Source organism: Schistosoma haematobium, chromosome 5, assembly GCF_000699445.3.
Source record: "Schistosoma haematobium chromosome 5, whole genome shotgun sequence".
NCBI lineage: Eukaryota > Metazoa > Platyhelminthes > Trematoda > Strigeidida > Schistosomatidae > Schistosoma > Schistosoma haematobium.
Window position 1 is genome coordinate 21,883,082 of NC_067200.1, and position 15,373 is coordinate 21,898,454.

The 15,373-nt window shown below is 35.5% G+C and overlaps 1 protein-coding gene across 1 annotated transcript in view; it reads right to left on the reverse strand.

Annotated features, from left to right (window-relative positions):
- Positions 1-15,373, reverse strand: part of MOB1B (MOB kinase activator 1B) — a 44,269-nt gene that overhangs the window by 13,938 nt on the left and 14,958 nt on the right. The window contains exons 3-4 of the mRNA XM_051217745.1: positions 8,331-15,350; positions 7,871-8,124 (exon numbers count right to left, since the gene is read on the reverse strand). Of these exons, the coding sequence (XP_051065185.1) occupies positions 7,871-8,124; positions 8,331-8,338 (262 nt within the window). The 5' untranslated portion in view covers positions 8,339-15,350. The remainder of the gene's footprint in view (positions 1-7,870; positions 8,125-8,330; positions 15,351-15,373) is intronic.

The following is a 15,373-nucleotide window of genomic DNA, read 5'->3' on the forward strand; positions in this document are numbered from 1 at the left end:
TTGTACTAAACAAAATGATAATATTGTAAAGGGAAACAATAGGGAAATATTGATAGAGGAAAGATATGATCCACTTGAAGTGAAATTGAAAATAGTTTATTTTATCTGAAGAAAATTCATTTTATTTACATGAATAATATAACAATCAACTTAATACTTTGAGTCAATCAAATGATAAGTGCATGCTATTGGTCAAGATCTGACTTAATTTTCTAAGGGACAAAGATAGATAGATATATTCTCACTTCCAAGATTCTTGCTTAGTAGTTAGTTGGACATGTGTATATAAAGTTTGTGTATTAATATCAGTATAAGACATCGTGTAACATAACAAAACTAGAATAAGACTGTCATTAGATTCTATTCTAACCCATAACTAGCAAAATCTTAAACTGATAAGTTATACTATCTCTACGACATCAACTAGAGGAGGTAGTCAAGACAGATTGATAAACGGTATATCTACACAACAATATTTTATACCACAACGCACTACATATAATACCAAAATAGTTTGTGGAGATTTTCTCAAATACATAAGAATACTAAAAATATTCTTCATTCTTTCTTTTTTTTACTATTTAAATTTATGTTGATTTTATGTAAGTTGTTTATTTACTCTGAAGAAGTGGCTTAATTTAAGTTACAAAACATTAGAAATACAATCTTCTACTCATTAAAATATCACCAAAAAAAGAATATATTTTATCATTACATAAGAGTAAATATGAATAGATGACCACTTGTAAATTGTTGAAAAAATACATTCAACTTAAAGAATATGTGGTAAAGTACATTACTAACTGTAAAGTTTAGATGCTTGTAAGTTTGACAAAACCTTAACCATATGTTATAATAATACGTTCCATACTCTTTAGTTTAGTTAGTTAGAATTATGGAACTAAGCAGAGATAATATGCACTAGTTCATCTTGAGTTCTTACATAATTATTTAATCTATTGTATGACATTTATTTATTATTATTATAAACGGATACAAAAAGGCGCCAAATATATATGTGCCACACAAATCATTCGATTAATGTGAGGGTTGGAATACTCCCCGAGAACTCGAACCGAAGCAAGTGGTTTCTTAGGGGTCCTAACACTGAAACTTTGAGCGCGTGGTTGTAATTGATGTTCAGGCACACGTAACACGTGGCCCAACCATCTCAGTCGATGAAGATTTACAACCTCATCAACTGATTTACCATTATTCACCATGCATAAAATAATAGTCTCAATAACTAAACAAATACATCATTAGTGATAAGAACCAATAAGATTAAAATACAGTATCAGTTCAGAAATGTTAGATAACAACTAAAAAACAAAAAAAAAAGAAAATTAAAGTCAACTAATAGAATACTGTATATAAAAATTAGAATTCTCAGAAGAGGTTTTGTGGGGATTGTAGTAATTTCAATAGTTGAGATCATGAGTCACTTGAAGCTAGACCAACATGAGAAACCTGGAAGCACTGGACGGCCGTTTCGTTCTATTGTGGGACTCATCAGCAATGCGCATCCACGACCCCGCCTCGCGGGATTCGAACCAAGGACCTATCAGTTTCACGCGCGAACGCTTAATTACTGGACCACTGAACTGGCCAGCATCTAACGGTGTTTATGTCTAACTTTAAATAATCCACGAAATTAAGCGACACATCCACCATTGTCATCAGCGAGTTACTATCTTACAACAGACCCGGTTACTAAATAACAATATTGAAGTAATCTCTACTCAAAATACAAAAAAAGAAATTAAACTAATCAACTGTAGCTCTTCGAAATGAATACAAATTCTATTTCATTTAATAGTAATGAATTAGTAATAATGTATTTATGTAATCAATAAGGCTCTATTTCATTAATTGATTCACATTTCAAATCATATGACATTGAAAATAACTGAATTCTTGTTATTTTTTTTGCTGTTTCTTTGACAAGTTAACAAATAAGACATAATTAGTAGTAACATGGTAGCAAATAGGGGTAAAGGAGAGAGAGAGAGAGACAAAGAGTAAGATAAGGGAGAGATTAGACTAATTAATATGTATTTTATTGTTGCTATGATCTTAATCACATACAGTAATCATATGGAATTGAACAATTTATGAAATTGTTTCAAAAACAAAACAAACAAACAACATCTACGAAGATGATTGAGAAAAAACAAAAGAATTCGTATATAATCAATGTTTATTGATGAATAAAATTATGAAATTTAGATCAAATGTAAAATGCACAAGAAGAACATGTGATTTTAATCTATGAATTAAGAGAACATTGATAATTGATCTATTGATGAATAGTTTTGTTAATCTTTGTAAGATTGATGCATATGATCATCAACGTCATCATCTTTAGTTGATATACATGTGTGTGTGTGTGTGTGTGTACGTAATTCAATAATGTACACATCAGAGTAGAATATGTAATCGTTTTATCAAAAAAAATCATCAAACAAGTTGATGATGGCAACGCTACCAATAATAGTAAACTTTTATAACTCTACTTAAGTGAAAAAATGGATAGTTACTAGTACTAGAAATTAAGACTGGTAATTCGTATTATTCGAGACTCGTCAGTTGTATGTACCTAGATCTCAGTGTTGAAGTTTACACCGAGACTCAAACCTAATGTCAATGTAAACAAAACGTTATTAGGTCTAAATAAACGTTAGTTTATGAAACAGGGATGAATTTCAATTTATTTATAAGCGTTTGATAACGATGATCAATATTCTTTGGGATGTATGTAATACTGAACTGATTGCCTCAATATTCTTATAAAATCGCAAGTAATTCAATACAATTGAACTTAATAATTCAGTGAATGATGCGTTAGTCAGTTGAAGTGAAAAATGACAGCTTAGAGTCCCAATGTGAACAATAACACTGTGATACAAGTCCTAAATAGAAAGAAAAGCGCTTCCTGAATTCTACTGATAGCTACTATCCAGCTTTACTTAAATACTTGTGAATATCTGGTAATATTGAGGCACTTCCACTCAACATATACATATATCAAAAGAAATTGATTAACTGAAGTCTTGAACATCAACAACGAGCAGATTCAAGCCCTTACAAATACAAGTGTTATTTTACTGTTCAGTAAGTCATGAATGGGTTTTTGAAAACGATAAAATCACACTACACTGACGGATTATTCAAATTTAAGATAGCGATTATTAGATTGGTATGTGTTTTGCGAGAAGTTAAGTATAACCCACTAGTATTTAGTTACTAATACACGCTCCAAAATGCCCTGGTACGACCGGCAGTAGGGAGAGTCAGCTCTCCCTCGAGAAATGCTCATAAATGGCCACGCGCATATAGCCACTACCAGGGGAGTACTACTCACTATCTTCCCACGGTATTACTGTTATTTACGAAATTGAGAGGAAGAAAAGCGAATGAACCGCGCTCTAACCGGGATAGTAGACACAGAGAGTCCACGTAGGGGAGTTGGAAAACCCGGATTCTAAACGAATGGAGCACATGAGCTCCAATATCCCGAGGGAACAAATGGCGTATGAACCAACTTTTGAAAACCGGCTAAAATGGGACTGCATTCTTTAACGTTGCGTCATTGCCTTATAGATTAGACCTTTAAGTCAATGGCTCCGAGTGCGGCCCCCTAAGGAAACCAGCCGCTTCGGTTTGGGCACCCGGGCAGTATCCCAGCCCTCACATAAATCGATTGATTTATCTATTTGGTGCCTCCTTTCACCAATGTTTATGTGTTAAAATAAATCGGACCATGATTTGAGATTTTTTGAAGAAAACTTGATATTTAAAACCAATCAAATCATTTTAGTAATGTATATTGAATGAATAACCTACGTAGAAGGGTAAGTGAACTTAGAATATTTAAGTTCAACCGATACTGATTACGACTTCTTGGTTGGAAGTGGTTAATAATAACCCATTCAATGTCAGTTTTACATTTTCATTCAATTCGGTGATGAATTGGATATATATATTATATGAGTAGTAACAGTACAAGTCATTGAGGAAAGCACCCAACTACGTCACAAGGTAAGCATGGAATTCTCAAGGTTAAAAAAAGAGGAAGACCGGAGAACACATTAGACCGAGAAATGAAGACAGACATGAGAAGAATGGATAACAGTTAGATAGAACTAGAAAGGAAAGCCCAGGACAGAATGGGTTGGAGAATGCTTATCAGCGGCCTATACTCCATTGGGAGTAACAGGCGTAAGTAAACTAGTAAGTAATTAAAACAGTACAAGTGGTAATAGAAAATACTGCACATAAAAAATATGATACAGGGATAGAGAATGAATTCTAGCAATAAACCGCAGAAGATAATTTTAAAACTCAAAATCTAGGAATATAATGAATGGGTCTAGAATGTTACCGCTGATTGTGAGGTATGTCATTCAACTTCCACATTAATTGATCAAAATGATCTTTAGCTATTCTAACATATTTCAGTCTAATATTCAGTGATTTCATAAACATTACGGCATGTCTTGCTCTGACTCTATTTCACTACTACCATGTAGTTATTAATATAATCAAAAAGAAATCTTCGTTTTAGTACATAAATTCTTAAGAAGACTTAAACTTAAGATTCAATGATCCAGTTCTTTTTTTATAGAGTTTGTAGATTTTAATGGATTAAATCTATTTTTACTCTTAAGTTAAAGAATGTTATATTTATGCATTATTATATGATCTATGCTAGAATGTAACCATATTTAAACTACTTCAGAACTATGTTTAGAAAAAGAATTCGATATTACATTTATAGGAAATTTGATATTTTATTTTAAATCTTAACGCATTCACAGCAGTTGTCAAGATAACTTGGTTTTTTTTAAAGAAACTGCTATCTTATTTAGTTTTGAAACCCATCCCATTCATTCTTGTTAGGTTAGTGTTATATCCCGATGAGAATGATGAATGATAATTGTTAGGATCTATTTATGGACTAATACTATACGTATATTTTTATTGTATAATTGTTAAGTAACTAAACTATTCATATTCATGTCCCTCTTATTATGAGCTTTACTTTGATCTATGAACTACTATTATACGATTTACCATTTTTTGATTAATGCCCAGTCTGTCATTCAGTAACAACGTAGAACTTCGTACGTACGTACATCATTCCGAGTTACCATACCACATTAGCACAGAGATGCAGTTGTCGATTCAAATCCCGTATTGGTACAGGTAGTATGAGTATAAGCAGTAATCGGAAACATTAGGGTTTGAAGATGTCATTTAAAGAGCATAATCCAGTGAGATAAATTTGGAAGGAGGAAAAAAAGGACATGAAGAATTCAGAACATTAGAATTTGGGAGAACACGAAGAGTGGATGCACCTGCGCCATCGCAAACGATTTTGAGCCATGTCATTCAGGGTCTCTAACCATCGGTTGCTATCATCTCGCGGATCCCAACCAGGTAGTCTACACGTACCAACATGACTCAGCTCATAGACTTGTGCCATGCTTTGGTCTGGCCACCTCTAGCTTTCTTTCAACCTAATCCTATACCATTGAACATCGCACGTCGAGGCAGTCGGTGGTTGGGCATACGTAACACGTATCCCAGCCATCTCTACTGATGAGGTTTTACTACTTCATCAATTAATTTGCCATCCTCATCTATTACTCGTTTCCTAACAACTGCGCTACTTACTCGATGGTCCCAGGATATACGAGCAATGTTTCAAAGACACCTATGATCAAATACTAGTAACCTACGAATATCCTCTACTCTTACCGGCCATGTTTCACAGCCATAAATTAGGACGGAACGAACTGCTGCGCAGTAAACACATCCTTTGGTTGATAGACGGATATCTCGCCTACGCCATAAATGACGCAAGTTGGCAAAAGTTAGTCGAGCCTTCTGTATCCGTGCTGAGATTTTGTCACACACCAGACCAGAAGGGCTGATGAGACTTCCCAGATAAATGAAGCGGTCGACACGTTCAACTACTTCACTCCCAGTCTATCTATTACTATCTCCCACAATCACAGCCACTTTTGGCTAGATCTTGTACAAATGTTATTTTCTATTTTATGGTAAGGTGTGGTCTGTTTGGCTGATGTATATAAACCCAGTATTTTAAATACATGAGTGATCTCGCAGAGGCTGAGATTGGTGTTCTGAATTTAACAGGCAGGGCTAGGCGTGAAGCAGGACCGGTAAAGAATCTAGACTGCTCGTAAGGGTTCTATGCATAATTGGTCCGGTCGATAATTCACTCTGCTGTAATTGGCGGTATCATTACGTTATACATTAACCCACAAGTTACAACAGTTAGTACCGTTAATTTTTTATTGTCACAGATATTATTGCAATTTTAACGAACGAACACTTAGATGATGAAGATCAATTTATTGTTTAATGCACAATCATCAAATAGTGGTTTAGTAAAATGTGATAATCATACATCATTTGCACATCTTCTTTGAATTGTCTCTTATAAACTTTATTGTTCTTTCATTCCTGTTTTTATTTGGATTGTTTTCAGTTTCCTTCTCTGTTCTCTTTGTTTCAATCCTCTTAATGTTCTGCTCCCATACATTTCACTTCCGACTGGTGTTACATGATACTTATACTTGTAGACATAAGAGCATACACCATACTACTACTACTGCTGCTGTGGTGTGTGCTACTTATATTGACATAAGTAGTAGATCATGTTAGTCGTGAACAGAAGGTCTGGCAGCAGAGAGACAAGAGGATCAAACAGTAAAGAATGGGAACAGAATGCAATTTGTATGAAAATGCAAGAACAATGAAGTCCGAGTCATTTTGAGACAATTGGTGGACATTTTGCAAATTAAGCATTTACTTTATGATTTTTAGATTTTATCAACAAGTCCTGTAATTTTGTGTTAAATACATTCTATTGTCCCCACTGGTGTTCTTGTTCACTAAACTACTACTTCTAATACTAAGATATTCATCTCGCTGTACTGATGCGGTGTAGCAACTTCAACCTATATGCCAGGTTATAAGTTTTTTATGATCGATATTAAAAATAATTCAATACAATCTTCACATTTAACAATTGATTCAACAGTTTTAAATCCTTCGCTTCGAAATTGCAGGAGTGTCATTAAGAGTCAGTTATCATACGTACTGTGCATAGCAGTCTAACAAACTAAGTTCTATGTAGTGAATTGTAGTTGTTTAGTGAATACAGTCATAGTGAAGATAAAGTAACAAAATCATGCAGGGATTTCGTCAATAACCACAATCCAAAAAAGATGATAAAATGTCCAAGTTAAATGAATTAACTAACACAATTCATTACTTCATCTATTATTACCGACGACGCATTAACATAAACCCAGATACTATATAAACATCATCAATGTAGAACCTAGCAGGAATATGAGTTGATACAAGCCCTCATGACATATTAGCACAACGAGAGAAGATTGACAAGATGGGTAGTAAACAATATCGAAATAATGTTGTGGCAATCATAACTACAAAGACTAAATATTGAAAATCTGGTTCGAAAAGACTGAATGGAAAGGTATTTTTTTTAAAAAAATTGGAATTCAAAGAGGAAGAAAAAGAGTGAATATATCTTTCCCATGATAAAACAATTCTAAGCTTTATCACTCAAATTCTCCAATCATTAGTTATGGTTATCCGATGGACTATAATCAAATGGTTTGTATTTACGATTATGGTTCAGATTAACAGTAAATGATTTTATAAACTAAACGGATACTATTTCTCTAGATAGCCAGTCAATCATATAGATTAACAAATACAATAGTATAAACCTATTTGTATATATTATCAATGAAACAACTAACAAATCAGTAATATTATTAAGTAGAATAAACTATACTAAACTTACTGTTTATAGCAATCCATTCATGTAGATCTTCACCTTCAGGTAGACGAACAGCTAAACGTAAATCTCCACTACCCAATGTTGCAGCAGTTTCTGGTAATAAATCATTTTGTTTACCATTGACATCATGATTATTATTATTATTATTACCAATAGTAGGATTATGATTACTTGTATTAGTAGAAGGATTATTATTATTATTAGTTTCAGAGATATTTTTACGTGGTTTGAATGTTTTGCTGCATAATCGATTACCGCTAAAAAGTTGTGATAATAATTTAATATTAAGCATATAATCCATTATAAATATAAAACAATATCTCTATGTACTATTATTATATCATAACATTATCATTAGTATATTGTACGGAAGTTATATAACTATATGCATATATATATATATATATATATATATATATATATATCATACAGTAGAGAATATACACAAAATATAACAACCTACATGCACATAAAACACTGAATTGAACACGTTTTTGAATGGATATTTCAATATATAACAAGTGTAAATTTAATAGGTAACAATGATGATGATGATGACGATGATGATAATAATACTAATACTCTTATCAAAATAATGATATGCACATAAATATCAATAAAAGAAGTTTGTCAGTTAGTAACAACAACAAGAACGACAACAACGAAAAAAAAAGAATAAAAGAAAACAAGAAAAGAGAGAAAAGAATCAATTGAAAGAAAATAAAAAAAGTTTTAATTTCTTTTCTTTATATTATTTATAATCCTTTTTATATGATAAATGTATCTTGTGACTTTCTTCATTAGAATATGAATAATGACAATGAAAGAATTAGTATAACAAAACAAAACAAAACAAGATGTATATATATAGATATAAGCTGACATTCATATGTACACTTATTGGCTCATTTAATTATTCAATCAAAGTTAATGAATTAGATAATTTCATATTATGCATATCATTAAAATAGTTTGTTTTTTTTCTCTCTTCTATAATAATAAAGAAGTCATCATGTGAACAGATCAATATACACAACTATATATACAGATTGTACTATTTTTGCACCGTACTTTGACAATTAACAATAATCGTATGTTAATATGAGGTAAGTAGGTTGTAATTTTCAAAAAACAACAACAACGAAATAAACATAGGGGATTTATAATATATTGTAATATATATGCAATCGAAATGATTAAAATTAAATCTCACTGATTGGAATCATGAGTCAATTGAAGCTAGACCACCATGGAAAACCTGGAAGCACTGAACGGCCGTTTCGTCCCAGTATGGGACGCCTCAGCAATGCGCATCTATGATCTCGAACCCAGGGCCTGTCAGCCTCGCGCCAGGCGCTTAACCAACTAGACCACTGAGCTGGCCAGCATCCAACAGTGTTAATGTCTAACTTCAACCAATCCACGAAGTTGCGCCACCGTACACCATTGTCTTCAGTGAGTTGATATCTCACAACAGACCTGGTGCGGGATCGTGGATGCGCACTGCTGAGGAGTCCCGTACTGGGACGAAACGGCCGTCCAGTGCTTCTAGGTTTCCCATGGTGGTCTAGCTCCAATCAACTCATGATTTCAATCAGTGAAATTTCTAAAATCTCCACAAAACCCCTTCTGATAAAATTAAATCACTTGTATGTTACAAAAAAGGATTCAGTGAACTTAACGTTCGATGATATATGAATAATATGAACTTGGTGATAACGGACAATTTAGTTAACACTTAATGAATTTCATAGATCAATTAAATACAATGTAGAACTTCGCGAATATGCACATCCGTTCAAGTTGTCATATTTAATAGGTAAGTGGATAAAATAATAGTATTTGAAGCGAACAGTATTGAGTTTGAGTTCCACAGTGAATATCAATTCTAGGATGCAGGTACATCTTGTTGACAAGTCTCAAATAGGATGAAATGTGAGTCCTGAATTCCACTGCTAACCACCATTCATTTTGGCCCCCGATATACACTGGTACGGCTGGGAAGTGGAGAGAGTCAGCTCTTTCTGTCGAAATGCCCTCACATGACCATGTGTATACAACCTCGGTCAGGGAAGTTCTACTCATTGCTTTCTCGCGGTGGGTGTGTTGTTTGCAGAATTAGGAGGACAAAAAGCGAATGTCCGGCGCTTTACTCGGGTTCGTGGATATAAAGTATTCACCTATGGGAGTTGGAGAATGCTCAATCTAAACATGTGATGCACATGGACCCCAGGGTCCTGAAGAAACAAATGGTGTATGAACCAAACGTTGATCACCGGCTACCATGAGATCGCATTTCCTGACGTTGCTCCACAACCTTGTGGATCAGACCTTTAGATGAAAGGCACCGGGTGTGACCCCCTAAGAAAACCACTTGCTTCGGTTTGGGTGCCCGGGGAGTACCCCAGCCCTCGCATAAATCGAATGATTTATGTGGCACATATAGATTTGGTGCATTTTTGTATCAATATTTGTGTTTGAATAAATAAATAACCCTATTAGTACATCAAGTTAACACTGTCAGGGCAAATTCAAAAGTGGTAGATGTGGCAACAGAAAACATAAGACATCGAACACACTATTCGAGAAAATATAAATTTAGTGAAATATAAAGTATTTGTAAACAGTTTAATACTTGAGTTTTAAGGGAAAACAAAGTGTGAACGCACCTAAGCTACAGTGAACGACTCTGAGCCATTCACTCTCTGCACCAGTCATCATTGCCCATCAAGGTAGTCGGTGGATGGTCATATTTAATACATGTCCCAGGTACCTCAGTCGATAATGATCCAATAAATCGTCAATCGTTTTGCCATACTAACGTAGTACTATGCATATAACCTTAGAATTTCTAACTTGATGTTCCAAACAATTTATTCGAGGACACGTAAGACTGAATACCAGTAACCCATGAATATACTCTATTTTTAGACATTTCACAGTTAAAGCCGAACAGAGCGAACTGCAGCACAGTAGATGTTTCGTATCACATATGAGAACATCAATATGATAGTCACTGTTATTATCAATATCTGAAATAATATCATGAGAGCTTATCATTAAAATTAAATCATTGATGTCCTTAATTACCCGATACATTTTCGATGACCATAAAGAAACTATTGGCTTGTTATATAAATTATCCCCAAAGAAATACGTTATGTCAATCCTTATGGTATTTTAAATAAGGTGGAGATCAGAAACATGGTAGTCGCTGAATGTCCTGATGTTATTTTGGTCCAAAAATTATGAATAATATCAAAAATAAGCCACAATTAAATGGCGCTGACTCGATTCTCGAACTGTGGAACTGACAGAACAAGTCGTAGAGATGACCGTTCTATCCTTTACTAGAAAAATGTTTTAACTATACGAACCCTTGAGACAGTGACATGTGATTCACAAACATTTTAATCGGTGATGTATCGGCTAAAATGTAGAGTAGGACATGAAACTGTTAGTATTATGTCGCAGCTTCGAATGCACAGCAAATAATTTCGTTATTGATAAGCTCCATTCCAGATCAAAAAGGTTCAGCAAACTCGTCTGATCAAGATCCACTGTCAACCAATCTTACTCTAGTTCAGAATATTGGAGATCTTATCAGAAATGACTTACAACACTATCATTGACTTAATTCTCACTCACGAACACAATGTTATTCGACGTAATTCCTTCTCAACTATTTGCAGAAGTGACCACTGCCTCTTCCTAAGACTGGACAAAGGACTACAGAGCATCGGTTGGAGAGGTATGGGGTCGTTTCCGGAAACTAAAGCCAATATTTATACCTTGAAAAGACCCAAAAGCAAGAACGACTCTGGATTAGACATAAAGTTTAATGCTTGTTGCAACCAAAGAAAAGAACAAAGAGACATCATTGTCAGTCTCCGTACAGTTGATTCAAGGGAACTTTATAAGTTGACTGAAATGAATACATTACCAAATCCGTAACTCACGAAAGAAATGTGAAAATCAACTCTCACGAATTTTAATAAGGCATGTGTGGCGCGTATATATTTGGTGCCTTCTTGTACCAATATTTACGTGTTCAAATAAATATAATAAATAAGTAATAAGGCATACAATGTCACTACTCTTCTATGTTGATTCCAAGATTAAAACGAACCAATGAATTTCCGTTATAATTAAGGAAATTTTTCAGACGACAGAAGATGACTAGGACAAAGCAGAAGCCATGTGCAATTACTCAGGCAACGTCTTTACTCATAAACCCCTTCTTGTCGCAGATGGTGTGTTGAATTCATTAAGCTATTTGGATACGAAGAAATCAATAGGGATGGATGAGCTACCAGTGAGACTATAATTTACAGACGAACTTTGAGCGACGAGACTGACCTTGAGAGTGTCCACCTAATAATCAGGACCAAATGAGGGTTATAAACCCGTGTGAGGGATTGGAATTATGATTTGCAGTTTATGATTTAGGCTAGAATTTAGATTTAGGGCTTTCATCATGAACCGACATCAGCTTCAATGCCAAAACTCTACTTATCCTAACAGATGAGTGAATTTCACGCGAAAATCCGAGTTCTTTTATCTTACATGTGATTGATTCGTCCATAAATTATAGTCTCGCTCATTTCTCATTCATTTCATCACATCACAACTTGGGATATAGGCGGCTGCCTCCCCTCACCACGATATTCGAAATATCACTCAGCTAGTGTGTTACCAAGACTAGAAAGATGCGACAGTCACTCCGAAACATGGGACGGAGTATAAATAACATCGGTCGAACTACAGAATAAGTCTCACTCGTGTTGCAGTCAATACATTTCAGTTATTATAAAGAATACTATAATCTTTATAAACACCCACAGCTTACTAAGTGAACAGCATGGCTTCAGAAATGGTCGACAGCGTATGATAAATCTTTTACCGATCAAGCATATCTGAGCAGATTAACTAGATAGCAAAAAGTCATTGGATATAATTCGCATAGACATTAACAAAGCCTTCGATAGGCTTCCGCATAATAGGCTCTTAGTGAAGCTGGAAAGTTTAGGAATCTTCGAATACTTGATTAGGTAGTTTAGAGACATTTTGGCCGGTCGCCCACAAAAAGTCTAAGCTAATTGCAACATCTCTTACTGGATACCAGGACTTAGAAAAGTACATCAGAGCTTACTGTTATTAATTCTCTATGTCAAAGAACCTACATATATCATGCTACACCAATGTTACTTTATGGCGATAACATCAAGTTATTGGTCAGATCACGTATATCCATTCCATGCAGACCACAAAACTCTGGTAGGTTAGTCCAAGCTATAGTTAATATCTATTGATACGAGGAGGCACCAAATACATAGGCACCACACATATCTCATTTGATATGCGTGAAAGCTATGATACTGCCCAGGTCCCAAAACCGAAGCAGGTGGTTTTCTTAAGGGGCCACTCCCCGAGCCTTCGACCTGAAGGTCTGATCCACAAGGCAGTGGAGCATCGTGAGGAGATGCAGTCCGATGGAAGCCGGTGATCAACAATTGGTTCATACGCCATTTGTTCCCGCAGGATACTGGAGCCCATGTGCACCATCAGTTTGGAATCCGGTCATTCGCTTTTCGTCCTCTCATTTTTGTAAACAACACCCCCGCCACGAGAGGGCAGTGAGTAGTACTTCCCTGGCAGAGGCTATATACGCGTGGCCATGTGATAGCAATTCTAAAGGGAGAGCGGACTTTCCCCACTCTCGGCCGTACCAGGGCATTTGGGGGCTAATATCTATTAATCAAACTAAAAGCGTCAACATGGACACAGACGGCACTAACTGCAAATTTAGAGAAACTACTGAATTTATCCCCAGCTCATGGTCACAGCACACTTAAACGTTAAGACTACAGCTCTCTGATGTCAAGTTGCAGCTGAAAGGATGTTAAGACTAACATTTACCAAGTTGGCGAGACTCTAATTTAGCGACGAGCCAATCAGAAGCGTTTGAGCAATTTCAAGGTCACGGAGCCAAGTTCAACACGCGATGCTAACATACGGTCGGTTCACAGCGGATTTTAAGGAGGAGGTGCTTAATGAGAGGTTAAAACAGATGGGACGGCGAAACTCTAATTTAGGGACGAGCCAATGAGAAGCGTTTGAGCAATTTCAATTATTAGCCAATCAGAAGACAGTATAAAGTAAAAATATATTACAAGAAAGTAATGAATTACAGTGGATATTCTTCTTTTACATGATTTAAAAACTTGTTGAGGTTTGATAAATGCTCAGAAGTTCTGAATTCATAATGCATATTGTATAGAAACTCGTCCATAGGGTTAGGGTTTGGGGTTAAGGGTTAGGTGAAGGTTAGGGTTAGATTAGGGCTTAGGGTAAGGGTCTAGGTTAAGGTTAGGGTTTAGGATTAGGTTAGGGTTAGATTAGGGTTTAGGGTTAGATTAGGGCTTAGGGTTAGGGTTTAGGTTAAGGTTAGGGTTTAGGATTAGGTTAGGGTTAGGTTAAGGTTAGGGTTAGATTAGGGTTTAGGGTTAGGGTGCTAACATGCGATCGGTTTACATCGGATTTTAGAGAAGAGGTGTTTTTTGACAGGCCTCAACTCCATCCTGACCCTAACCCTCACCCCTAACCCTAACCTCTAATATCCGTTGTGAACTGATCGGATGTTAGCACCCCAAGCCTAGGCTACAGCCCTAACCACTAACCCTATGAATGAGTTTCTATACCATATGCATTATGAATTCAGAGCCTCCACTATAATTCATTACTTACAACATATTCTCACTTTATATTAACTGTCTTCTGATTGGCTAAAAATTGTCAAGGTCATTTAAGATTCGTTCAAAGGTCGTCGCTAAACTAGAGTCTCGCCACCAAATCAAGTACAATTCCGTTCACTAAGTTTTTCACAACTCTAGTGAGGGCTAAGTTAAAAATGTTTACTACTCCCAGGTCCTTACTTAGAAGACGACACAGAACTAAGAGGGGATTTATTTATGGTGTAAAGGATGGCAAGGAATGGACTTAGGACTAATTAATTCTCTTTCTGACTTCCACCAAGGTCAGGACAACTCGGAGGGTATGGGAAGAGCCAAGAATGAACAGGATCTACAAGGCGTGTAGACTTTTTCTCATTGCGTAATGAACGCTTGAATCTTGTGCCAGAAGGAGGAATGTCCACACTTTTAATCAACTCGTTTAAGAGGTAAGACAGGTGAAGAAAAGGATTGACAGACTCCCCCTACCTTCTATCCACAAAGCACAAAACTGTCTGAGATCGAAGGTTGGAAACTTTACAAGATACAGCTGAGAACTGATTGCCGTCTTACTTCGATCTAATAAATGCTGTGGTCTGGATACCACATTTATAGCCGTCCCATGCTATTAACACTGGGTTTTGAACAATGTCCTCAATGTTGAAGCCTTAATAATATCACGGCTCCAGATTATTTGCTGTGCAGCTAGTTGATGCCATATGTCTGTGATATGAGCTTGCAGAAAATTGGACCTAATCCTATGTTGATGAGGACG